The sequence below is a fragment of the Palaemon carinicauda genome, chromosome 27 (genome assembly GCF_036898095.1).
Source record: "Palaemon carinicauda isolate YSFRI2023 chromosome 27, ASM3689809v2, whole genome shotgun sequence".
NCBI lineage: Eukaryota > Metazoa > Arthropoda > Malacostraca > Decapoda > Palaemonidae > Palaemon > Palaemon carinicauda.
In genome coordinates, this window is record NC_090751.1 from 25161431 (window position 1) to 25186874 (window position 25444).

General features: G+C 40.5%; 1 protein-coding gene across 8 annotated transcripts in view; it reads left to right on the forward strand.

The window, feature by feature from the left end:
- Positions 1 to 25444, forward strand: part of LOC137620611 (uncharacterized transporter YwbF-like) — a 146515-nt gene that overhangs the window by 95616 nt on the left and 25455 nt on the right. For 5 of the 8 annotated variants that reach the window (XM_068350900.1, XM_068350897.1, XM_068350902.1 and 2 more), the window contains 4 exons: positions 8979 to 9064; positions 14763 to 15131; positions 17802 to 18105; positions 18494 to 18648. In XM_068350900.1, coding sequence (XP_068207001.1) covers positions 9007 to 9064; positions 14763 to 15131; positions 17802 to 18105; positions 18494 to 18648 — 886 coding nt within the window. In that variant the 5' untranslated portion in view covers positions 8979 to 9006. Of the gene's footprint in view, positions 1 to 613; positions 746 to 2414; positions 2819 to 8978; positions 9065 to 14762; positions 15132 to 17788; positions 18106 to 18493; positions 18649 to 25444 lie in introns of those variants that run through there. The other 3 variants (XM_068350901.1, XM_068350899.1, XM_068350903.1) reach the window with 3 other exon arrangements.

The following is a 25444-nucleotide window of genomic DNA, read 5'->3' on the forward strand; positions in this document are numbered from 1 at the left end:
TACTGATCATAAAATATGCATTAATTGTTCATTACTTCTCTCTTAGTGTGTTTATTTCCTTTCCTCACTCAGCTCTTTTCCCCCGTTGGGCTTATAGCATCCTGCTCTTCCAACTAGGGATGTAGCTTAGCTCTTAATAATAATAACAATATCCCTTTGTTTTCTCCCAATCCAGTTTTTGTTCATACTTTTGTATCTCGTTATTTGTTTTCATAACTAAATAACTTTTAACAAACATCACCTCTATTGTCAGTTTCCCGCTATGAAAGGTTGTTCCTAAAACGTCCTATTTAAAGATCGCAGCAATAATGATGGAAATAATTATTTAAATTATTCAATTGTCCATTTGAATATGAAATTGTATTGAATGATTTCATATTTACCAATGAATAAATAACACTAAATTCGAGAATTAAAATATGTAATAAAGTAAAAAACTTATGCAATAACAAAAATTGAAGTCGAAATTCAACTGCTTCGATAAGAAGACACCAAAATCCTCCATGTTATCGGTATCCGATATTTTTTCTGTATTATAATTCCGACTTACCGATAAGATATCTTATCATATTTCAATGCCAAGGCTTGGATTTCCGGTGATTGATATATATAAAATACTTCGATATTTATTAAGCAGGTTTCAAGTTTATGTAATTGTACGTGGAGCTGGGTATCCCTTATAAGGAGCTTTAAAACCTGTAGGCTCCATCTGTCACTGGATATCAATTTTAAACATATTTCCCCGGTAAGTACATCGAGTCTTTTAAAATGTTTGCTCTTATCCAGCAACCGAGCTTTCAGTTATTCAATTCCAGTGGAAACAAGAAAGGAAAATATAATTCATTGCTAAAATGGTGTTTGAATGAATAATTTACTTCTGCCGTCTCAGTTATATAATTCCTATCCCGTCAACACATGACATATTGAGAATTTTGTGTTTCTTTTCTAAATCGCAAATCACTGTAGTCGATACGAGCAAGGACAACAACGGTCTATTCAGAATACCGTCATTAGACTAAAGAAAAAGGAAACACAATTGTTTTATTTATATTGTGCGTCAACAAACCCTCATCTTGTTCCTCCCCAGACCGTCTGAAGTTTCTCGTTTGGCGTAAACGCAACTCACCTTTTGACCCCCTTTGAAAAAAAGAAAGAAAAAAAAGCAAAATGAAGTTTTTAGCAAGACACACGCCACTTCACCAAGTATCCTCAGCCTACGATTCTCATGGGGCGGTTTACTCTGATGTCCAGAAGTCCAAAAAGAATTTACAAAATCCTTTGCTCAAGACCCTTTCACTCGTCACCATGATTTGTTGCGACAATGCAAAAGTTTAGTATTGGCAAATTTTGCGGGAGGTGCAATCGTAGCGTTGTACAGGATATATGATGTGCAAGAACATATTACATTCTTTGCAAACCTACGTTTGTCTTTTCGACTGATTACGGTGACGTTTTGGCGTGTTCCCGGGATGAAATGCTAAAAAAAAGGAAAACTCCCAAATTTGCGAACAAACCTTGTTTCAATGTTTCCTTTAATTATCAACATATGGAGTGCTTTGAGGACTCGACTGAAGTACCCTTACCCACTCCTAAACACCGACCTTTAGTCCTATTCAGACGGATGTCATCGGTCTACTGCAGACACCAAGATTTTAGCCTCTTCCCTGGCTTTCCACTGGCTGTTGCCACAGACATTCACAAAATGGCGGACTGTCGCGCATGCGCAGTCTTCCAACTTCCACTAACGATTTTCGGGATTTTGTGGGGGGAATGGGGGAAGGGGGTGGGGGGGGGGGGCGGTGGGAGATAGACAGTGCCAGTGCAGATATAAATGATTACTATACATCCTAAATCAGACAAGAGATGTCTGAACATGATATGTTATATTCCACGAGGATGTTTACCAGCGAGATGATTGGCCTTTGCTCTGACTATGACGAAAAACATATGACGTCACTTCAACCGTTCAAATCGACGGTCATTTTCACTCGTTTATACTTAGAGCCTCTCTTATAACACATTTTATGGCCTTTTATTTTAAATGGACAACGGCAAGTTTCGTCATATGGAACGATTTGGTCTAGTTAGTATAAGCCACAGGACAGAAACCTCTAGAGAAATATCTGAAAATATTCTTTGGTTCAAAAAGTATTCACGAGTCGATAGTTTTTTTTTTATTTAAAAACAATTAGATTAAAAATAAAAGTTGCAACGGTAAATACAGTACTTGTCAAGTAAAAAATATTATTCATGTAAATATATTAAGATGTTATGAATTGTAAATGTGTTTTTCCTGATAAAAATAAAACAAATGATATTCGATAGGCCTACACAGCGCCTTTAAATTATACAATGACGGAAAGACCACATCTATAATCTTCAGAAATAACGCGACTACGAAAGCACTGGCAGAAGAGGTAGGCGGTGGAGAGAAAGGGGGGGGGGGGCAATAATCGTCATCATGAGGAGCAGCAGCAGGAAACAGCAGAGCAGCAGCCATCGACCGCTGAACCACAGCAGCAGCAGCGGAGGCGGCAAAGGCAGAAAGCGGCATAGATGACTGCTGCTGGTGTGTGTGGACCCGGTCGAGAAGACGTCCGGAGGCACAACACCACGAGTTGTGTTGTTAGTCTGGTCACCCTTGTGTTGTCCCGGTCCATCTCCCCAGACCTTTATCGGGAGTGTTCAGTGCATGGCGCCGATGACTCTTCTCGCCGTTTCCCTACGTGCTCCGACGGCCATTCTTCGGTTTCCCCTTCCTCCCTTTCTTCTACTTCATCTCGTTCGCAGGGTCGTGGGCACGCCCTGGATTCCGCAGGTGAGTTGTCCCTCTGTTTGAACATTTGCCATCGTTTCCCTCCGGATTCATCTCAGACCTTGCCGGCGTTACGTCACCCTAAGCCCCCCCCCCCCTCAGGAGGCCCCATCTACCAGGATGGATAGGATTATAGGCGTGTTTATGTGACGTCACCCATATAGACCTACGAATGACATCAACACTGCTGTGATTACCTTTTAATGGTACAGATTGATTCTAAATTCAGCTGTTAATTCGTGTCTTAGTTTATCCACCGTAGCGTTTAACACTGGGGAAAACAATGCCATGTCGTGTTATAATGAGGAATACCAACTGCTGTGTAGTAGCGTACTCTATTTGCTGAAACAATTACTCGACAACGTATAGACAGATATCCGGTCAATTATATAAACTTCAATGATTATAAGCGAGGTTGCATGCGGAATGATTTCGTCCGCAGTGTCATAATATGACAGATATTGCATCATAGCTAACCCCTTACCGATATCGTGTAGTCGTGGTAGCAATATACCAATTGTTGCATCGTTAAATCGCAATAAAAATTGTATCTCTGATTATTAATATATATATATATATATATATATATATATATATATATATATATATATATATATATATATATATATATATATATATATATATATATACACACCTGCACGCACGTGTTTGAATTTAAATGAAATAGTGAATTTACTATATTAAGACATGCATGCTGTATTTATCTAAATTTGGTTATTAACTTTAACGGGTTTTGTACCAACAATAGAGTAAAATCGTGTCTTTAAATGAAAAAATGCATATTTTTTTTAACCTCTGATATTGCTTATGGATTGTCTTCCCTTTTACAACCTTCAGACTTTCAGACAGGGATAGGGAAAGATTATTAATGGTATCTAGAGATACACATTTGCTCATGCCTCTGTAATAGCCGCTTTAAGCTTGTGGAGGGAGTTAATGTCCTTGCCTTGCAAAGCCTTCTCGGTTACGTACCACAGATGATTAATGGGGTTAATATAGGGGCTATTTTCATGCCAGTCTCAAGGTCTTGTTGAAATAGGCTGGCTCCTGTCAGTTCAAACGACCCCGGCAAATTATCGTTTAATAACTCGTAATGAACGAATTCATTCGCCCTTGTGTTATTGAGCAGAACAACAAAAGATCCTAGACTCTTAGCAGAAAAAATAACCCTAAACTATCAATGAACTGATGTTTTTTAACCGGTTTAACAGTCCCACGGTCGAAAGGATCACTGTCGGCACGACGGTACACGTGCCTTTCTCTCCCTGTTGTTACTGCAGATGTTGCATCACCAGAGCAATGCATGTCGAGCCAGTCTTCTTCCTTCCGAGTCAGATATTTATTTGCAAAAATCAATTCTCCGACGCTTTTGTTTAAGGCTCGAATTCAAAAGCGGTTCCATTTTTACCCGGTGACACTTGTAACGAAGTTCGTACACGCGGCGACTGACGGTTTTAACAGAACACACTCGAAACACACCAGGATTCGATTATTTAACAATACGAGCTGTTAAACGAGGGTTCTTCTCTAATTGGAAAAGCAGGATGCTATGAACCCTGAGGCTCCAACGGGGAAAATAACCTAGTGAGGAAAGGAAACACGGAAAAATAAAATATTTTAAGACCAGTAACAACATAAATTTAAATATTGCCTATATAAACTATAAAATACCCTTAACAAAACAAGAGGAAGAGAAATAAGAGAGAATAATGTGCCGGAGTGTACCCTCAAGCCAGAGAACTCTAACCGAAGACAGTGGGAGACCATGGTACAGAGGCTATGGCACTACCCAAGACTAGAGAACAATGGTTTGATTTTGGAGTGTCCTCCTAGAAGAGCTGCTTACAATAGGTAAAGAGTCTCTTCTACCTTTACTAAGAGGACAGTAGTCACTGAACAATAACATTTCAGTGGTTAACCCCTTGAGAGAACAAGGTGTGTTTGGTAATCTCAGTGTTGTCAGGTGTATGAGGACAGAGGACGATCTGCAAAGAATATGCCAGACTACTCGGTGTATGCGTAGGCAAATGGAAGATGAACCGTAATCAGAGAGAAGGATCCAATGTAGTATTGTCTGGCCAGTCAGAGGACCTCATAACTTTCTAGCCGTAGTATCTCAACTATAGTGCTCCCAAACGAAAGTGGCAGTCGAATGACAGTTCTTCTTAATATTTCGTATATATTTCAAATAATTTCATACCTTCACGACCTCTCGGTGAGGATACAAGAAAACAATTTGCCCAGCTTGACATTTGCGGATTAACTGATTTAGCGTGTCGGACTAATCTTGTTCTTCTCTGAGAATGGGTGACCTCTAAATCTTAATCATTTAATTCTTTTTGGGTTTTTTCTACCTACAGAGTTTTTCAGTACACTGGAATTTTTTGTAATCTTTTTAAACACATACACACAAACACACACATATATTTTTATATATATATATGTATATATATATATATATATATATATATATATATATATATATATATATATATATATGTGTGAATATATACATATACACACACACACACACACATATATATATATATATATATATATATATATATATATATATATATATATATATAGACACACACACACACATATATATATATATATATATATATATATATATATATATATATATATATATATATATATATATATACTGTATATATATACACACATATATATATATATATACATATATATACACATACATGTGAATATATATATATATATATATATATATATATATATATATATATATATATATATATATATATATATATATACATACATGTGAATATATATATATATATATATATATATATATATATATATATATATATATATATATATATATATGCCGTATATCATATTCACTCGGATAAAGATGTAAAATTAATAAAGACACGTGCGCCTTGTTTAAATGCATTAGAGACTTTTAATCTATTCCAATTTCTTTTCCATTGGCCACCTGGGATAAATAGCTGAAAAGGGAACTATATCCGGGATAATGACCGACGGAACTGCCCCGCCTATACGACCTTAATCCATCCTCTGCTTTAGGGCTTCTCCAAATAAAATGACCGAAATATTTTAGATTCGATGCGAAAAAAATAAGCTCTCAGCTGCCACTTTCATTTGGGAGCACTATAGCTCTATTACTAGTCTTTCTGACTCGTCCAGGCCGTTTCAAAAGGTTTTGAAGTTCGGAGCTTCCTCCCTCCCTATACTTCGCTACATACTTCCTCACACTCTGTTCACTATAGTGCTCCCAAACGAAAGTGGCAGCTGAGAGCTTATTTTTTCGCATCGAATCTTAAATATTTCGGTCATTTTATCTGGAGATTAAGGTCTTAAAGGTGGGGCAGTTCCGTCGGTGATTATCCCGGATATAGTTCCCTTTTCGGCTATTTTTCCCAGGTGGCCAATGGAAAAGAAATTGGAATAAATTAAGTCTCTAATGCATTTAAAATCAAGGCGCACGTGTCTTTATTAATTTTCATCTTTATCTGAGTGAATATGATATACGATATTATATATATATATATATATATATATATATATATATATATATATATATATGTGTGTGTGTGTGTGTGTGTGTATGTGTGTGTGTGTGTATACACATCTATATTATATATATATATATATATATATATATATATATATATATATATATATATATATAAATAAATATATATATATATATAATGTATGTGTTTGTGTGTATGTGTTTAAAATGATTACAAAAAATAAATTGTACTGAAAAAGTCTGTAGGTACAAAAAACCCAGAAAGAATCATAAGATTAATATTTGGAGGTCACCCATTCCCAGAGAAGAACAGGATTAGTTGGACACGCTAAATCAGTTAATACGCAAATGTCAAGCTGGGCAAATTGTTTTCTTGTATCCTCACCGAGAGATCGTGAAGGTACGAAATTATTTGGAATATATACGACATATTAAGAAGAACTGTCATTCAACTGCCACTTTCGTTTGGGAGCACTATAGCACCCGTCTTTTTAACTAATTCCTTCGTTTGATGGCCATTATTCTTCAAACAAAGTATCTGGGCAATAATTTCAGATGTTAAACTCTTCTCCTGCCCATAATTAACGCACAAAAGCACTTCACATAGTGACAATTCGGGGTTTAAAAACCGAGACCACGATAGTGAGTGGTAAGTTATTTCAGAAAGGGGGCCCAGAAGTCCCTGTGCAGTGACACAGTCGTTTCACTGTACCTCAATTCACTCTTAAAAGTAGCAACCTTATTAGTCAAAAGAATAAACCATGGCCCCCCACACCCTGTGCCTTATTATTATTATTATTATTATTATTATTATTATTATTATTATTATTACTTGTTAAGCTACAACCCTAGTTGAAAAAGCAGGATGCCATAAGTCCAGGGCCCCAAGAGGGAAAATAGCCCTGAGAGGAAAGGAAACAAAGAAAAATAAAATATTTTAAGAAGAGTAACATTAGCATAAATATTTCCTATATAAACTATAAAAACTAACAAAACAGAGGAAGAAAAACGAGCAGCTCGTCTAGAAGGACACTCCAAAATCAAACCATTGTTCTCTAATCTTGGGCAGTGCCATAGCCTCTGTACCATGGTCTTAAACTATCTTGGATTAGAGTTTTCTTGCTTTAGAGTACACTCGGTCACGCTATTCTATCTTATCTCTCCTCTTGTTTTGTTAAAGTTTTATAGTATATGTAGAAAATATTTATTTTAACTCTGTTACTTCTCTTGAAATATTTTATTTATCCTTGTTTCCTTTCCACACTGAGCTATGTTCCCTGTTGGAGCCCTTGGGCTTATAGCATCCTGCTTTTCCAACCAGGGTTGTAGCTTAGAAGGTGCTCGGCCGCAAGGGCCAGGTAATCTACAACAACAACAATATGCTGGTTGTTGATCAGTACCAGAGGTCCTTCAAAAGTCTGTAATATGACTTTATAGACCTGAACAAATCGGTTGTTTCAGTGTATATATTTATTGCTAATAATTTGAACATATATTTATAGTGGATATTTATTATTTCTAAGCTTGTATATACCACAGTTGGTTTACGCGTGCATTTATTATTGTTGGTTTGTCATGAGCTTTTATTATGATTGTTTACTCTTATATATATATATATATATATATATATATATATATATATATATATATATATATATATATATATATATAATATATATATATATATATTGTGTGTGTAAACATATATCACAAGCACACGTGATTTTAATCTATGTAAATATCACCCACGAAAGGCATTTAATACCGAATTCTATCTTTGGAATATACAGTATATCCACTTGGAATTCATTTTATGGTAACAGCTTCTGGCTGGATAGAGATTCGAACCCCCACCTGTGGGCCGGAAACCATGCCAGCACGACTCTACCGACAGCTTCTGGCCGGATAGAGATTCGAACCCTCACCTGTGGGCCGGAAACCATGCCAGCACAACTCTACCGGTTTCCGGTCCACAGGTGGGGGTTCGAATCTCTATCCGGCCAGAAGCTGTTACCATAAAATGAATTCCAAGTAGATATACTGTATATTTCAAAGACAGAATTCGGTATTAAATGCCTTTCGTGGGTGATATATATATATATATATATATATATATATATATATATATATATATATATATATATATATATATATATGTATTCTGTATATATATATATATATATATATATATATATATATATATATATATATATATATATATATATATATATATATATGTATTCTGTATATATATATATATATATATATATATATATATATATATATATATATATATATATATATGGATAAATAAGTAATACATACTCACGTTATATATTGATTCAATATAGTGTGGTGAAATGATACATATTAAAATCAATATGTATCATCTCTATATAGATGAGATTTTAAAGAAAAGCAAAAGTCTTAGGGAAATGAATGAGTAACAGGGACTGATTACGCTCTCTCTCTCTCTCTCTCTCTCTCTCTCTCTCTCTCTCTCTCTCTCTCTCTCTCTCTCTCTCTCTCTCTCTCTCTCCCCCCATCTGCGCGGTCTATTGTCCCCAGTAAGTCTTTGTAACCCCTTTTTCTTAATTGCAGGTAGTCTGAACCTCCTACCAAGACAGCCATGAAGATCAATAGACGATTGGTACCTCTGAAAATCCATTACTTCTTCTTCTTGGGATGTAAGTAACGGTGGGGGAATGGGATACTCTATACTTTGTTTTATTATTATTATTATTATTATTATTATTATTATTATTACTACTACTACTTGCTAAGCTACAACCATAATTGGAAAAGCAGGATACTATAGTTATGCCCAGGGGCCCCAACAGGGAAAATAGCCCAGTGAGGAAAGGAAACGAGGATAAATAATATATTTTAAGAACAGTAACCACATTTTAGTAAATATTTCCTATGTAAATTATAAAAAACTAACAAAATAAGAGGTAGAGAAATTAGATAGAATAGTGTGCCCGAGTTTACCCTCAAGCAAGTTTTTTCGTCAAGTTTCTCTCTGTCATTTAGATTTTAGAAAACTATTTAAAAACATCTAATAAAATGACACTTAATTATGAACACGCTCACACACATTTCATGTTATTTCACTTGACAAGTAAGTAATGTGGTAGAATGATGTAATATGCCATTTTTAACGTTTTATCCATTTTCATTTATGAAACCTTGAGTTTTATCTGTTCAAATTCAACGAAATAATATAAATTATGTCTTGTATCTTATAGTACACACTAACTGAGAAGTGAAACAAATTATTACAGTAAGAAAATTAGTATTGTTCAGACGGTTTAATTTTTCTCCATTGCTGAAGATGGTAGCACTAGTCTGTTGGTTAGGCCAAGTACATAAACCCACACCAGGTCTGTCAACCACCACAGTATTTTTTATCAGACTTGTGGGCTACCTTGATATGAGGGTTATTGTAAGCTTAATCTAGCTGAAATATTATCCCCTGTCAACTCTCTCTCTCTCTCTCTCTCTCTCTCTCTCTCTCTCTCTCTCTCTCTCTCTCTTTAGATTAGTCTCTCTCTCTCTCTCTCTCTCTCTCTCTCTCTCTCTCTCTCTCTCTCTCTCTCTCTCTCTCTCTTTAGATTAGTCATGTAGCAGTTTTCGGAGGAGTAACCGAGGCCAGATGATGTAGTGGTATGGTTAACACTAGCGAGCGAAGTCAGCGAATAAATTTATATGATGTTTGGTGTATTTTAACACAGTATTAATAGGAATACAAGGTTAAAGGATAACCGATTCATCAAAATTGGTCAGTCAACAAGTTTGTAAGTCCACAATTGACAGATTGGCTAAAATATGGTAGGCCTACCATATCCGTGACATGCTCAATGTACAGTTCCACTTAACGCTATAGAAACTGATCAGTCTTTGAAGTTAAGTTGCTAGTATTTCTATATGTTTTAGAAAAGGACAGCTTCTAATTAACAGAAGCTTTAGAAGTCCAACCTATTATTATTATTATTATTATTATTATTATTATTATTATTATTATTATCCAAGCTACAACCCTAGTTGGAAAAGCAAGATGCTATAAGCCCAGGTGCTCCAACAGGGAAAAATAGCCCAGTGAGGAAAGGAAATAAGGAAATAAATAAATGAAGAGAACTAATTAACAATAAATCATTCTAAGAACAGTAACAACGTCAAAACAGTAGGAAAAGGACAACAAATCTAGCACAGTATTTAAGGCACACCATTTTTCATGATATTACTAAAGGCCAAATTCGATTTTTTTTTCTTTTTTGCCTGAAAAAGACCAACCTGGCAACCCTGCTTTGAAATACAAACTTACAGTTCAGTATAAGTAACAAGGACAAAAATAAACTTATTATTTTATGGTGCATTACTTTAAAGTATTTAAAGGACTCCATTGAGTCTAAAATAATGGTTTACCTTAATAATTAAAGCCATTTATCAATGCGGATTTAAATACTTAAGGTTTAATAAGTAAGTGAATGGCAAGAAAGCAAGTTTAAATATATAAGGGCACTATGCTGTGTAAATTGATTGTTGAATGTATGAAATATTTTTTTAAGCAATAACAGTTAAATGAGATGAGCAGTGATGGTGAAGGATATATATTCAATAAGGAAATTAATTTGAAGAAGAAAATGCTTACCTCTGGATACAGCAACATTTATAATTGCCATATGTCTTATTTTATTTATGAATTGATTAGCTATGTCTTGAGGGTTAAGTACAGCGAAACCTTCTGGTATTTTTAACTTTAAAACATTATATATATTTGCAGGAAAATATTGTGTAATAGGAAAAGCAAAGGCTTAAATGCAGGAAAAAATGTTGAAAACTGGCAGGCAGATGATGCAAGCTTTGGCGTTAACCGACTTTGTATATAAACAATGGGTGCGTCAGTCTAAATTTTAATGAGCTGACCTCGATTCTAATTAAAAATACATAAGCTATTGCTATATTAGTTTATACTTGCTTGTGTTGAGTATATATTTTATAATTTAATATAGTAGCTTCATTTCCAGCATATGTTTTCTTTTCAAGTGGGGTCAGAATTTATATGTTGTCTTCCTTAAAGAAGGGGGGATATTTTACCCCCACAGATAACCCCTCCCCCCACCCCGGAGACTGATGTTATATCAGTTGAGAAGAACTAAAAGATAATTGGGTTTCAGTTTAGCTTTACTTTGGAATAAAAATAAAAGATGATGAGACGAATAAAAAGAACAAAGGGCATGAATGTCTAACACAAAAATGAAGTCCTATGGTGGAAATTTGCACTGCTGAAACATTGAAAGTCTTAATTTCATTATTTTTTTTTTCATGGGAAATTATTGTGAACAGTGAAAGTGTTGAGTAAGTAAAAAAAAAAATGTCTTTTGACGTAGGAAAAATCTATTTTTGGGCTCGAGTCCTACTATATAATATTTCTGTGAGTGATATTATAAGAGCATTACCGTCAGGTATCACGGGGTTCTAACCCCCGGAACGACTATCTTAAGATATCGTGTATGATCAGGGACGTATCTATAGATAACCATAGATACCCCCTAATAGACTTAACCCAGTCTAGGGATCTAAGGAGAAGGATGGGTGAGGAGGCGTTACACATCCTCTACCCCCATATTATTGTCCGTCTCTGTTGAACCCGTTCCTTTTGTTCGCAGCGTTCTTACTGCGTAGCAGTTTTTTTTTTTTTTTTTTTTTTTTTTTTTTTTTGTGTGAATCTGACTGCATTTACTGCTGTTTCTTAAGTATAGGGCTTTGGTTATAATACATTGATTGTCGCTGCGTAATTGGTTATATTGGGTAAAACAGCCAAATTATTATTATTATTATTATTATTATTATTATTATTATTATTATTATTATTAGCTAAGCTTCATCCATTGTTGGAAAAGCTAGATGCTCTCAGCACAAGGGCTCCAACAAGGAAAAATAGTCCAGTGAGGAAAGGAAATAAGGAAATAAATAAACTACAAGGAAGTAATGAACAATTGAAATGAAACATTACAATAGATATTTCACATATAAACTATAAAAAGAGACTTATGTCGGCTTGTTCAACATAAAAAACATTTGCTGCAAGTTTGAACTTTAGAAGTTTCACCGATACTACCTGATTAAGAAATCATTCCACAACTTGGTCACGGCTGGAATAAATCGTCTAGAACACTACTGTGTGATATTTTCGCCTAAAGTTTTTTATTTTATTAAATTAATTTATATTTTATCCTTTGACTTTCTTTAGAGAGACTTTACCAACTCTGATAGTATGTGTGCCCGATATTTTCTTTAGATGTTCAGCATTCATCTTATAATCTTATTGCATCTAGCCTTTTATGAGGCAATTTTAAAGAACAGTACCATGACTTATCCTATTGCTACTCAGTTCTAAAATCAATTCTACTGTCTTGTACTGTCAGCATCTGATTGTGTTTTATCTGTGGCTGAGGTTATTGCACAGATATTTACTTTCTTATTCTGTTCATTAAATGCCTCCTATTTCCATAACAAAATCAATACTTTTAGGAAAAATGTTATTGTTGGGGTGTTTGCTTTGCCCTTAAAAGGTAGTGTATCAGACTCTACCAGTGATTGTAAATTAGTACTGGTATATTAGTGTACTTTTTAAAGGAAAAGCAGTTGAGATTTGTAGACTTAAAGCAACCAGCAGGATTTTTATATTTGTCAATAGGTTTGGCAATAGTATTGACAAAGAAAATAGCTACATTACTGTATTTTCAGATTTAGTTTTCTAGTTGAAATTTTTAATCAATTCCTGAATTGCAAATAGTGTTACTTTCATCACTGTTTTGCATAACTTGCATGGTCATCAATTGGATTTCAGAGATCATAATGAAGGACCTCTTGAATACAGTGCAGCGCAATGCTGTACAGATATCTCTTGATTTTGGTCTGGAAGTTTGTATGATTGGTCTTTATTTTAGTTCTGCCTTAGACCATGTTAATCATGAGGTTCTTGTCAAACTTAAACATTTGGGAATAGGTTGGTCTTTTCTTAGCATCACTATTGAATTTTTAATTACTGTAATAGATTACAAAGAGTTGTTGATGGGCATCATAATGACTATAGGAATGTAATATCTGGTGTTCTTCTGGGTAGTGTTTTTAGCTCATTACTTTTCATACAATACTATGCATGATTTGTAGTTTGGCTTGGAAGACAAACTCCTTGCATATGCAGATGATGCTACTCTATTTGCCTTAATTCCATCTCATGAATATTGATGTGTGGTTGCTGAATCCTTTTATAGAGAGATAACAAAAATAAGTTCATGATGAAAATTATGGAGATGAAGTTGAACCTTAACAAAACTCTTGATAGTACGATTGTAAGTAGGTCGAGGACCATCACGAGACTCAATACTACGCAGTACTCTAGAAGTTTTATTCCAGCTGTTACCAAGTTGTGGAATGATCTTCCTAATCGGGTGGTTGAATCAGTAGAACTTCAAAAGTTCAAAGTTGGAGCAAATCCTTTTTTGTTGACCAGGCGGACATGAGTCTTTTTATAGTTTATTTATGACATATTTGTTTTTGATGTTGTTAGTAGTTTATATAGGACATGTCTGTTTTGACGTTGTTACTTATTTTAGAATGATTTATTGTTAATTTGTTCTCTTCATTTATTTATTTCCTTATTTCCTTTCCTCACTGGGCTATTTTTCCCTGTTGGAGCCCCTGGGCTTATAGCATCTTGCTTTTCCAACTAGGGTTGTAGCTTGGATAGTAATAATAATAATAATAAGAGTATTGGTGATTAGTCTATCCTGAGGAAATGTTTTGAATCTTTCAATCTGCCATGTTTTAAGTATTTTTCCCTTTCAGGTCTCAAGTTGCTTGGTCTTATCTTGAATTGTTGGACAAAAACTATTGGTCTATTAGAGTCGTTATTCCTGGTCTAGATACTGTATTAATCTCTGACATCATTTTCAGTTAGTTCTTTGTGCATGATGCATACAGTAGTTGAAACTTGTTTTTGAACAGGTTGATCTAAATCTTATTTCTTAGTTTATACATGACATGTATTTTAATGCTGTTACTGATATGAAAATATTTTATATACTGTTTTGTTTTAATATTACTCTTTGTATATAGTATTACTCCTTGTATATAGTTTATTTGTTATGTCTGCACTGAGCTGCTTTTCTTTTTGGAGCCTTTGGGCTTGTAGCAGCTTGCTTTTTCAACTAGGGTTGTAGCTTGGCCAATAATACTGGTATTGATGATATTTTATTTGTTTAGATTCATTTTGCTCTGGTATAAATTTTGTTTAGGTCAGTGTAAACTATGGGAAAATTAATTAAATAAAAAAAGGATTTTAACAGAGGCTAATTTTTGTGACCTTTCTTATCGCAGGTATGGCCCCAATTCTGCCCTTCATCATAGTGGTAGCAGCGCAGCTTGGGATACCTGTGGCCGTCCAGGGGACACTTTCAGCGATCACCCTCCTCACGACTGTGCTCGGGAAGCCTATCATAGCAGCCTTGGCTGACACCTTCCCCAAGTACAGGAAAGGCATCTTTCTGGTCACGCTAACGCTGATGGTTTGTTGCTATACCTCCGTGTGGTTCATTCCGCCCATGAAAGAGACTCCCGTCCTCAGTGGGCAGCTTGTAAGGGCATCTGTGAAGTACAAAGCTCCCTCCAAGGTATCCTTCCCTGAGGACAGCAGGGCTACCACGGCAGATTTCACTTCTCAGCCTCTGCTGTTGACTCATGATGCTGGTCAGTTTGCTTCTGTTGGTAGATTATTTTCATATAATGCAATAAAAATTTAATTTGCTTTTTTTGTCCAGTTTTGTAATTAGCCTTATAAGGTGATTTAGTTTTTTTGCATGGAATTATTATTATGAGAGAACAAGGGGTTACCTGTTTTTATTTTGCCAAGTTCATGTTCTTGAAATGGAGCTTAAGATAATGTCTGAAAACTAAGCTATTTTGGATGATTACCAATAAGATAGGATATATGTAGATATACTTTGATTGTAAGTGCAGTACTGAAAGGTAAAGGCTTTATCTTCACCAATGACTGAAATAATTTCCCTTATTCAAAATGGTTATTTTTTTAAAGTATGATGGATCAGATATCATACATTGGTTTAATTTCAATTTTGTTTTGTATGCAAATTTAATTTAGCATATCATCTGAGTTTCAATGATTGCAGCCTGGAATTTTGATATAGAATTTCTTCATTGGTACTGTTCATAGTTTGCCTGATTTATGATTATCCTAAAGTTTGTCTTTTCATTCTTGGTTTTATGTTTGTAGTTCCAAAAATATTCATGTGGGAAGTAAGGCTATCTAAATAATTCTAGGATTCATAGTTATTTTAGTCTAGCTGTGGCAATTCTCTTCTCAAAATTTTTGGATTTCTGATTATGACAGGAGTAAAGTTTGAAAGCAATAGCTGTTGAGAGGGGCAAAATCAAGTACTGTACAACATTATTTGATGGTTTCAAGGATATAAATCACTCATCAATTTTATTGTATACAATATCCTCTGCTATTGTGTTTTTCAGTGTTTACCTGAATTTATTTAGTGTAGCTCTATGTACTCTACCTGGAGTATTTTGTAGTTGAACATACTCATATAAGTACAGTAGCTTGATTCTAAGATTGCCAGCCATATTATAAAAGAGAGCGCCTTTAAATGTAGAAAGTAATTGTTCAGTTGTATGGGAAAGTTTTTGAAAATGTAGAAGTAATTACCAGTGGTATGGCAATAGTTGGTGTCATAAACGTAGCTGCTCTTCATGTTGTAAAATTATTTCCATAAGGAAAGTTTAAGGAGCACGGTAAATTCTATGCAAACAAAACTCAGTCATCAGTGGAGATTAATGATTAACAAATTGCATGAATTATGAGCATTAAAGTCAAATGAAATAAGTTAAGTTTCTGTCACTGGATAAAACTCCTTCGTCAAACTAGTGAGCCATTCAAAATAGCAAGCTCATTTGAAATGTTGTCTTAGTTAAGGCATATAAATAGGTTCTTGGTAAAAATTATGAAGTTCATTAAGGAAGATGACACTTTTCCTTTACTCCTTACTATGAAACCTAATTTTCACTCGCTCATTTCTTGGTATATACTTTATAGCAAATGTAACTTCTTTGGGCATTGGACATCTTTTTAGCTCATATTCCAAAATAGAAAGGATACCTAAATTATTAAATACCTTGGTGTTAAAACAACAGCAGATGTGTTTAAACTTATACATTGTCCATAGGTATTATTTTTTTCTCTTGAAGTTGTTTATTCTTTTTCAGTATTGTGTCCTTTTTATTTGTTTTGAATTTAGTGGAAAGTATTGTTAATTCCTCTTGAGTTTTAATTTACTGCAAGTATTTTTTTAACTAATGTTTCTCATTTGTATTTAACTTTTGTCCTTTTTATAATCTCTGTTTATTTTATTTTCAAACAATAACCACATTTTGTGATTCATTTGAAAACAAAACTGTATATATCTTGTGCTTGGAGAGGATAAACACATACACTGTACCAATGTTAGTTGTTGATAATCTCACAAAAACCTTTTTTTAACTGTTTACGTTTTTTATTCATTGAGCTTTCTAAAATGCATTGGTAATTGATCATTTTTGTTTTGGATTGGGAATACAGTATTTCATTAATTCCTAAAATAAAACCTTGGAAGGCATGAGTTCAAAATATTGTTGAAATCTTAACCTTTGGATGCAACATTACCCAAGCCAAATTTCTCTCCAATTTTTATCTCAATTCAAACTGTTTTTATAGATATTTCTTCCAGCCATCCATTTCAGAATGAATATTTTTTTTAAAGCAATTCAAAATCTAGTCAGTCTATATGACTGTTTCGTCTTTATTTTGAGGGGTGGGTAATTATTTTTGTCTTCTGCTTATTGTTGCTTGTTGAAGATAATAGGCTTTCCTGGTAACGCCAAGTCACATTGGCGAGGTGATATCCAAAGTGATAACAACACTTATATGACCATTGTTTTTTAGGTGCTTTCTTATAGACTGTAGAGCCTTGTAGACAATTATCAAGTCTTAACTATAGCTAATAATTAAAGCTTTCATGGTCCTATATCCAAAGCTTTAGTGTTACAGAGCTGAATTTTCTTTGTTATGATTTACTCAATGGCTATAAGATTGTATGAAAGTTGATAGATGTTCATATATTGTTAATGTTAGAGTTTTTGTTTGCTTTGTTTTATGTATTAGGTGATTTTACTTTTATTTTTAAAAATTACCTTGCCCTGTGTAAAACTAAACTTTCCTTATGTAGCAAAAGGGAACACATTGATTGAAGAGGATTTTTTGATGTACTACTTGAAGAAATTAAAATTAGTTTATTAACTTGCTTCTATTTTGAATATTATGGGTTGAAGTAATGATCTTTCAGTCACCATCTACAGGAAGCTGTTACATAGCTGTAGCGTGGGATTGCGTAACACTGTGCAGTGAACCGTGGATGTGCGTCAGTGGGAATAGTTCTCGAGGAAATATTAAAGCAAAGAAAGTCGATGGGAATCAAGAATTTCAGATAGCCACTGACCCATCTGATGTTCTCCCATCTGATGAAGATTTGGTTGACCATAACAATGTCACGATGTTCAACTGGACAGTCTCTACTGAAACTCCGTATGCCATTGCCAAAGGTCATCTTTATCACTTGGAGGGTATAGACATATCCTGGGATTATATGAGTGAAAATGTAAGGTATGTTTCAAGAATTATACATGTGTAGTTAGTTCTTGATATATTTGAATGAATTGGCTGAATTACTAGGAACAAGACTTCAGTCATTAGTCTTTATTAGCTTTAAAGTACAGTACAGTATGTAAATGTATACAGATAAGCTTCCTTCAGTGAAAATAATGTTTGTTAAAATTGATTGAATGGATGTCATTATGTGAGTTCAGCATAGTCTTTAATATGTTATTGTTGTAGATTTATTTTTTAAACTTCAAGACACAGGTTCTTGCCTCTCTCATTTGGATATTTTTAATGGTAGAGAAATAAGGCAGGATTGACTCTCCAAATTGAGTTCAATCATTGCAGAAAAAAAGTTTATATTAACAGACTCCTATTCTTAAACATGTTGCAGTTTGCAGTGTTCACGAGCAAACTATTCTGGGCAGAAGTGTGAAGCTGCATGGCACTACTGGGAGTTCTGGGTGTACATCCTCTTGTTACTGTTCGGACAGATATCCTTTGCCACGGGGGTTTCGATTACTGATGCCATTGCTGTGGATTCAACCAGTATGTACCTATTACCGATACAGTACTGTGTCCATTGTTCATATATGAGTAAAATTTACTTTAATGCAAAAGTACCATTAAAAAGTTTACTTTGTTCCGTAACCGAAATACAAACCACGCTCTTTACATTGGGTTTACCTTTCGGCGTAGCTGAAATTGACGAGCCAATAGATTTTAGCGAGGGTTAACTACCCCCGCGCTAGCTAGCGGGGTTAGGGGAAGGGGTAGCTTGCTTCCCCTACCCCCCCCCCCCACACCGGTGATTTGCTTCACTTCACTTTTGGCTCGGAGGATGAACAGACGTCTCTGTCTATCGTCCTCGTTTTTTGTCAGCCTTAATCTTTTTTTTGCTTTTCCTCAGACTTTGTGTGTTTGAAGTTGGCCTCGCCCTTTGCTGTTCATCATGCGCAAGTGCCCTGGGATTGCCAGCCGCCCTTACGGTACCTTCATGTCTGCGGTGGATACTGATCCTCACACCCTTTGCCCGCCGTGTTGAGGCCGACGGTGTGATAGTGAAAATACATGTAGTGAGTGTAGGGAGTGGTCTGCCTCCCAGTGGGAGAGGTTTGCCCGCCGGTGTAAGAAGAAGTCCAAGAGAGACCGTTCTCCTTCGAGGGTTGCCTTGAAGGAGGAAGGCTTTCGGGACTCTTCTTCCGCCGCCCAAACTTCCTCCGAAGCTCCCCCTCGTCTGGCTTTTAGTGAGAGGCCGCCGAGTAGGAGCGCAGGCCCTAGTTCTGTTTCCCGACCTCAGGGTGCGGGAGAGGGCGTCGCCTCCCATAGCGGGGTGGTTCCCCCTCCTCCTCCGGGGGAGGATTTTGATAATGTTAACTCCATGTATAATGATGATCTTTATCAGCTTTGGGGTTCCTTGGGGCTTAAGGGCCTGCCCTCCAAGGAAGCCCTGTTTGACCTTATTCAGTTGGGGGCCGCTGTCAAGCAGTCGCCGGTGATAGCAGAGGTAGATCCTCTGTCTATCGTCGACGTCGTGGTGGCAGAGGCTTCCGACGAGTCTGGTCAAACCTCTGCGGCGCCTGATGGTAATGACATTGCTGAAGGCTCTCCTCCCCCTTCTGTACATCCTTCGGAGGGGGAAGGGGGTCTTACGGGCTCTCCTGCGGCTAAGTCTACCCTTCGGGGGAGCACTCTGACTGAGACTCCTCTTCGGAGGACTGATGATCCTGACGACCTCCTCGTGGCTGCCTTCGCCGTAAGGCTCATCGTCAGCTTCGCCGCAAGGGCCTCCCGTCTACCTATAAGGGTGTCAAGAGGCGCCTTTTCGAGTCTTCTCCTCCTCCGTCCTCCGATGGGGACTCTCCTCACCAGAAGCAGTCTGTAGCAGCCGCGTCCTTAGACCTCTCCGAGGATCGTTCACGTTCTCCTACGCCTTCCAGACCTTCTACTTCCTGTGCAGACGCCCAGCAGCCTGATCTCGTCAGCCGACGGGCACCGGTCCCTTCGGGGCAAAGGGATGTCGCCCAGGGTGTGGACACTTTCCTTGTGCGTCAGGGTTCCCCTGCGCGCCCTTCTGCGCATTCACGCGTAGTTGCACACCAACCCTCTCCTGCTTATCAGCACTCTCCTGCTCGTCAGCGCTCTCCTGATCGCCAGCGCTCTTCTGATGATCAATGCCCTACTGCTCGGCAGCGCTCTCCTAAGTATAAAGAACATCCTCCTGTTCCTGCTGCGCGCCCAGCGCACCAACGGTCTCCTGAGCGCACTAGATCTCCTGCTCGTCAACGCACACCTGCGCTTCCAGTTCCTGGCAAGCGCCCTGTGCGCCCACGCTCGCCCACGCGCCCTAGAACTCCAGTTCAGGACTTGGGCAAGGACTTAACTTCTCCTCGCCCTCGCGATCCTGCTCGTCAGCTTTCTCCTGCGCAGCAACGAGCGCGGTCTCCTGCACGTACATCTAGAGTTCCTGCACGCCCACGCGCCTCCTCTTCCTGAGCCCACTCGCGAGCGTTCGCCTTTGCGCGTCGCGCCAACAGTTCCTGCGCAGCCTTCTATGCGCCGTCTCCCTGCTCGCCAGCGTTCTCCAGCGCGACAGCGATCTCCGACGCATCAACGTTCTCGTTCTCGTCAGCGATCTCCTGCGCGTCAATGATCTCCAGCGCGTCAGCGTTCTCCTGAGCGCCAGCGATCTCCAGATGCTTCGCGTGATCCTTCGCCTGCGCGCAAGCGCTCTCCTATGCGTCAGCGCCCAGCAGATCCGGAGAAACATAGGTCCCCTGTGATGAGCTCGCCCACGCGTGGTCGCTCGCCAACGCGCCATCGCTCGCCTGCGCGCCAGCTTTCGCCAACGTGCCAGCTTTCGCCAACGTGCCATCGATCGCCGACTCGCCATCGCTCGCCCACTCGTCACAGGTCTCCAGGACAGTATCGGTCCCCTGGCCTTCAGCGGTCTCCTGAGCGCTCTCGTTCACCCACGCGCCAACGCGTTCACTCGCCAACGCGCTCACTCGCCAGCTCGCCCACGCACCCGCTCGCGATCGCTCCCGCGCTCGTTTGTCTCCGCCCGATTGCCCGCCCGCGCTCCAGCAGCCCCTCGCGCGCGACTCTTTCATGTCACCCTCGCGCGAGCGTCAGCACGACCCCCGTTCGCATCGAGTTCCGCAGCTCGCGGCAGCAGCAGGGACGCGTGTCGCCAGGTCGCAGTCGGGATCGCCTCCACCTAAGCGCAGGTCTCTTTTGCAGGACAAGGAAGGACCTTCGGAGAGGTCAAGGCAACTTTCTTCCCCTTCGTTTTTACAGACAGGTCCAGTGGTGTCCACTCCGAAGGATCGCCCGAGTCTCTGTGTCCTGGTTTGGTCCTTTGATGCGGGCGTTATTGAAGGCTATGAAGCAGGCACTCGCCGATCCAGGACACAAGTCAGCGACGGCCTCGCCCCCGCTGAAGAGAAGGAGAGGAGTGGACTTCGTGGCGACTTCTCCCAGGGCGAAGTTGGTTCCTAAGAGGTCCGTCAGGAAGGCCCCATCCCCTTCGCAGTCGTTTTCTCCTTCTCCCGTAGACGAGGCTTTTACGTCCTCGGGAGAGTCCAGTGAGGCGGCGGTCTTCCCCTCGGCACCAAGGGGCGAGTCACCTCATCGTGGAGGAGAATCGTCTCGTGCGGAAGGTGCCTACCAGACCACCTTGCTGGTGTCTTTTATCCCGCCCAGGAGGGAACCCAAGGATTCCAAGACGTTGCCGAAGTCTTCTGCATGTACAGTATTTGTCAGGAACCAGCTAGACCCCGGGAAAACGTCCACGTGTCTCCCCAGGAAGAACTTCCGAGGACAGGAGACTTAGCTGCCAGTCCGCAGGGAGGAGAGCAGCAAGAGTCTGAGCATGCCTTTTGGCAGGTCCTGGGCCTGATGAGACAGCTCAACAGGTTCATAGACCCTGTGATCGACCCCCGTGAAGGCAAGGACACGGTCCTGGATCAGGTTTATGGGACTCAGAAGCCCCCAAAGGCCAGCGTGGCTCTGCCCTGGTCCCAGGGGCTGAAGAGTGCCAGAGCCAGGGCTAATGCTCAGCTCGCAGTACTCGCTACCTCCAGTCGTTCCTCTGCCGGGAACAAACTCCTCCCACCTCCTCGTCTCCAGCAGAGGAGGTATTTTGAGATCATGGGGGAGTCTAGCCTCGCTCTTCCCCTCCACCATTCGGTAGAAGAGCTTACTAGTGGAGTTCCTCTGGAGAAGCTCTCCGCCCAGCAGGTAACGTTCTCGGCGTCGGAGGTTCTAAGCCATGAGAAGGTCGCGAAGTGCGCCATGCAGGCCACTTCGTGGCTGGATGTCTGGCTAGGTTCTCTGGGCATCCTATTGCGCTCTGAGGATCTGGCTAAGGAGAGCAATAGGAAGGCCTTGGAGACCTTCCTCCTCTTGGGCACTCACTCCATCGAGTTCCTGGCGCATCAGGTTACCAACCTGTGGGCCAACTCGGTACTGAAGCGTCGTGATGCGGTGACCGAGAAGATCCATCTGAAGGTTCCCGCCGTGGACGTCAATAGGCTCAGACACGCATCCCTCCTCGGGGGAATTTGTTTGAGCCCCAGGACATGGAACGTACAGCTGAGAGGTGGAGGAAGTCGAGTCAGGACTCCCTCCTCCAAAGGGCCCTTGCATCTCGGCCCTACAAGCCTCCAGCTCCGCAGCAACATCAGCAGCAGCCTCGCAAGACACCGAAGCAGGCGCCGGCAGCTAAGAAAGTGGTGTCTAAGCCCCAGCCCTTTCCTGCCAAGGATAAGAGGGGCGGTAAGTCCTCCAGGGGAGACAAGACTCCTGGAGGGAGCGGCCGCGGCCGCAAGCGCCTTGAGTGACAGTCCCCCCGTGTGTCCACCTGTGGCGGGATGCCTTCAAAGTTGCGTGCACAGGTGGCAGCAACATGGGGCCGATGCTTGGACGGTCTCTGTGATCGGCCAAGGGTATCGCGTCCCATTCACGACATCTCAACTTCCCCTGACAGCGAATCCAGTGTCGTTGAGCTCCTATGCCATGGGATCGGTAAAGGGGCTAGCCCTTCAGGCAGAAGTCGATACCATGCTCAAGAAGGATGCTCTCCAGGAGGTCGTCGACGGTTCCCCAGGCTTCTTCAGTCGACTCTTTCCTGTAAAGAAGGCGTCTGGAGGCTGGAGACCTGTCATCGACCTCTCAGCTCTGAACAAGTTTGTCAAGCAAACTCCGTTCAGCATGGAGGCAGCGGACACGGTCAGACTTGCGGTGAGACCACAAGACTTCATGTGCACACTGGATCTGAAGGACGCGTACTTCCAGAACCCAATCCATCCGTCTTCCAGGAAGTACTTGAGATTCAGCTTAGACAGCAAGACTTACCAGTTCAAGGTGCTGTGCTTCGGTCTCTCCACAGCACCTCAGGTGTTCACCAGAGTGTTTACCCTGATTTTGTCGGGGGCGCACAGGAACGGTATCCGTCTCCTCCGTTATCTGGACGACTGGCTGATCCTAGCAGACTCTGAGTCGGCCCTTCTTCGACACCGAGACAGGCTTCTGGGACTTTGCCAGGATATGGGGATTGTGGTAAATCTCGAGAAGTCCTCTCTGCAGCCGTCCCAACGACTGGTTTATCTAGGCATGTTGTTAGACACCAATCTCCACACAGCCTTTCCATCAGACGACAGGATAGCAAGGCTGAGGAGGGTGGCGGAACCCTTCCTTAGGCGAGAAGAGCTTCCTGCCCAATCGTGGTTGCGGCTCTTAGGTCACCTGTCCTCCTTGGCCCGTCTGGTTCCAAACGGCCGTTTCAGGATGAGATCCCTGCAGTGGCGGCTCAAGTCCCGGTGGAATCAAGGATCTGATTCCCTGGACTTCCTGGTCCCAATAGGACCTTCGGAACAGGCGGACCTGCGGTGGTGGCTGGTCGACGAGAACCTGCGAAAGGGAGTGGATCTTCTCGTCCTCCCCCCGGAATTGACACTGTTTTCGGACGCGTCAAAAGAAGGGTGGGGGGCGCACATTCTGAACCAGAGGACCTCAGGCCTTTGGTCAGAATCAGAAAAGTACCTGCACATCAACCTGCTAGAAATGAAGGTCGTTTTCCTGGCTCTTCAACAGTTCCAACGGACCCTGGCGGGTCACTCCGTAGTGGTGATGAGCGACAACACCACGGTAGTGGCTTATATCAACAAGCAGGGAGGTACTTTTTTGCAGCAGCTATCCCATCTTGCAGTAGAGATTCTGAGGTGGACCGAAGTCCACTCAATAACACTATCAGCTCGCTTCATTCCTGGCAAGAGGAATGTGCTCGCCGACACTCTGAGCAGGGCTTCGCAGATAGTGAGTACGGAATGGTCTTTGGATCCTCAGATAGCCAACAAAGTCCTGACTTTGTGGGGTTCCCCGACCGTGGATCTGTTCACGACAGCTTTGAATTTCAAGCTGCCCCTGTACTGCTCCCCAGTCCCAGACCCCAAGGTACTCTGGCAAGATGCTTTCCAACAACGGTGGGACAACATTGACGTGTACGCCTTCCCACCGTTCTGTCTGATGAGAAGGGTGCTCAACCGGACCAGACTACTGGTCATCTTGTCGATGACACTGATAGCTCCGCTGTGGCATCACGCGGAATGGTTCCCGGACCTTCAGCAGCTCCTGACGGAGCTCCCGAGAGAACTTCCCCCACGACACGAGCTACTCAGACAGCCACATTGCAACATCTTCCACAGAGCCGTAGCATCGCTTCGGCTTCACACCTGGAGACTGTCCAGTGTCTCCTCACGGAGAGAGGCTTTTCTCATCAGGTTGCAGAGAGAATGTCTCGGCACCTGCGAAAGTCCTCAGAGGGAGTCTACCAGGCGAAGTGGAGAGTCTTCTGTGGTTGGTGTCTTGGGAGGGGTATCTCTCCACTCGATGCCACTATTCCAGCAATAGCGGAGTTTCTCGTCTATTTGCGGGAGGAAATGCGCCTTTCGGTCTCAGCGGTGAAAGGCTATCGCTCAGCCTTAAGCTTGGCTTTTAGGCTGAAGGGAGTGGACATTTCTTCCTCGCTGGAACTCTCTTTACTCATACGTAGCTATAAGCTTACCTGCCCTCAGTCGGAAGTGAGACCTCCTCCTTGGAACGTGGTTCGAGTCCTCAGGGCTCTTAAGAGACCTCCCTTCGAACGATTACGCCAGGCCTCTGATCGCCACCTGTCTTGGAAGACGGCTTTACTGCTCGCTCTGGCCTCTGCCATGCGAGTTAGTGAACTTCATGGTCTCTCGTACGACGTCGCCCATTCAAGGGGATGGGGGGAAGTAACGTTCAGGTTCGTCGCAGAGTTTGTTGCCAAGACTCAGAACCCTGGAGTGCCGGACCCATGGTT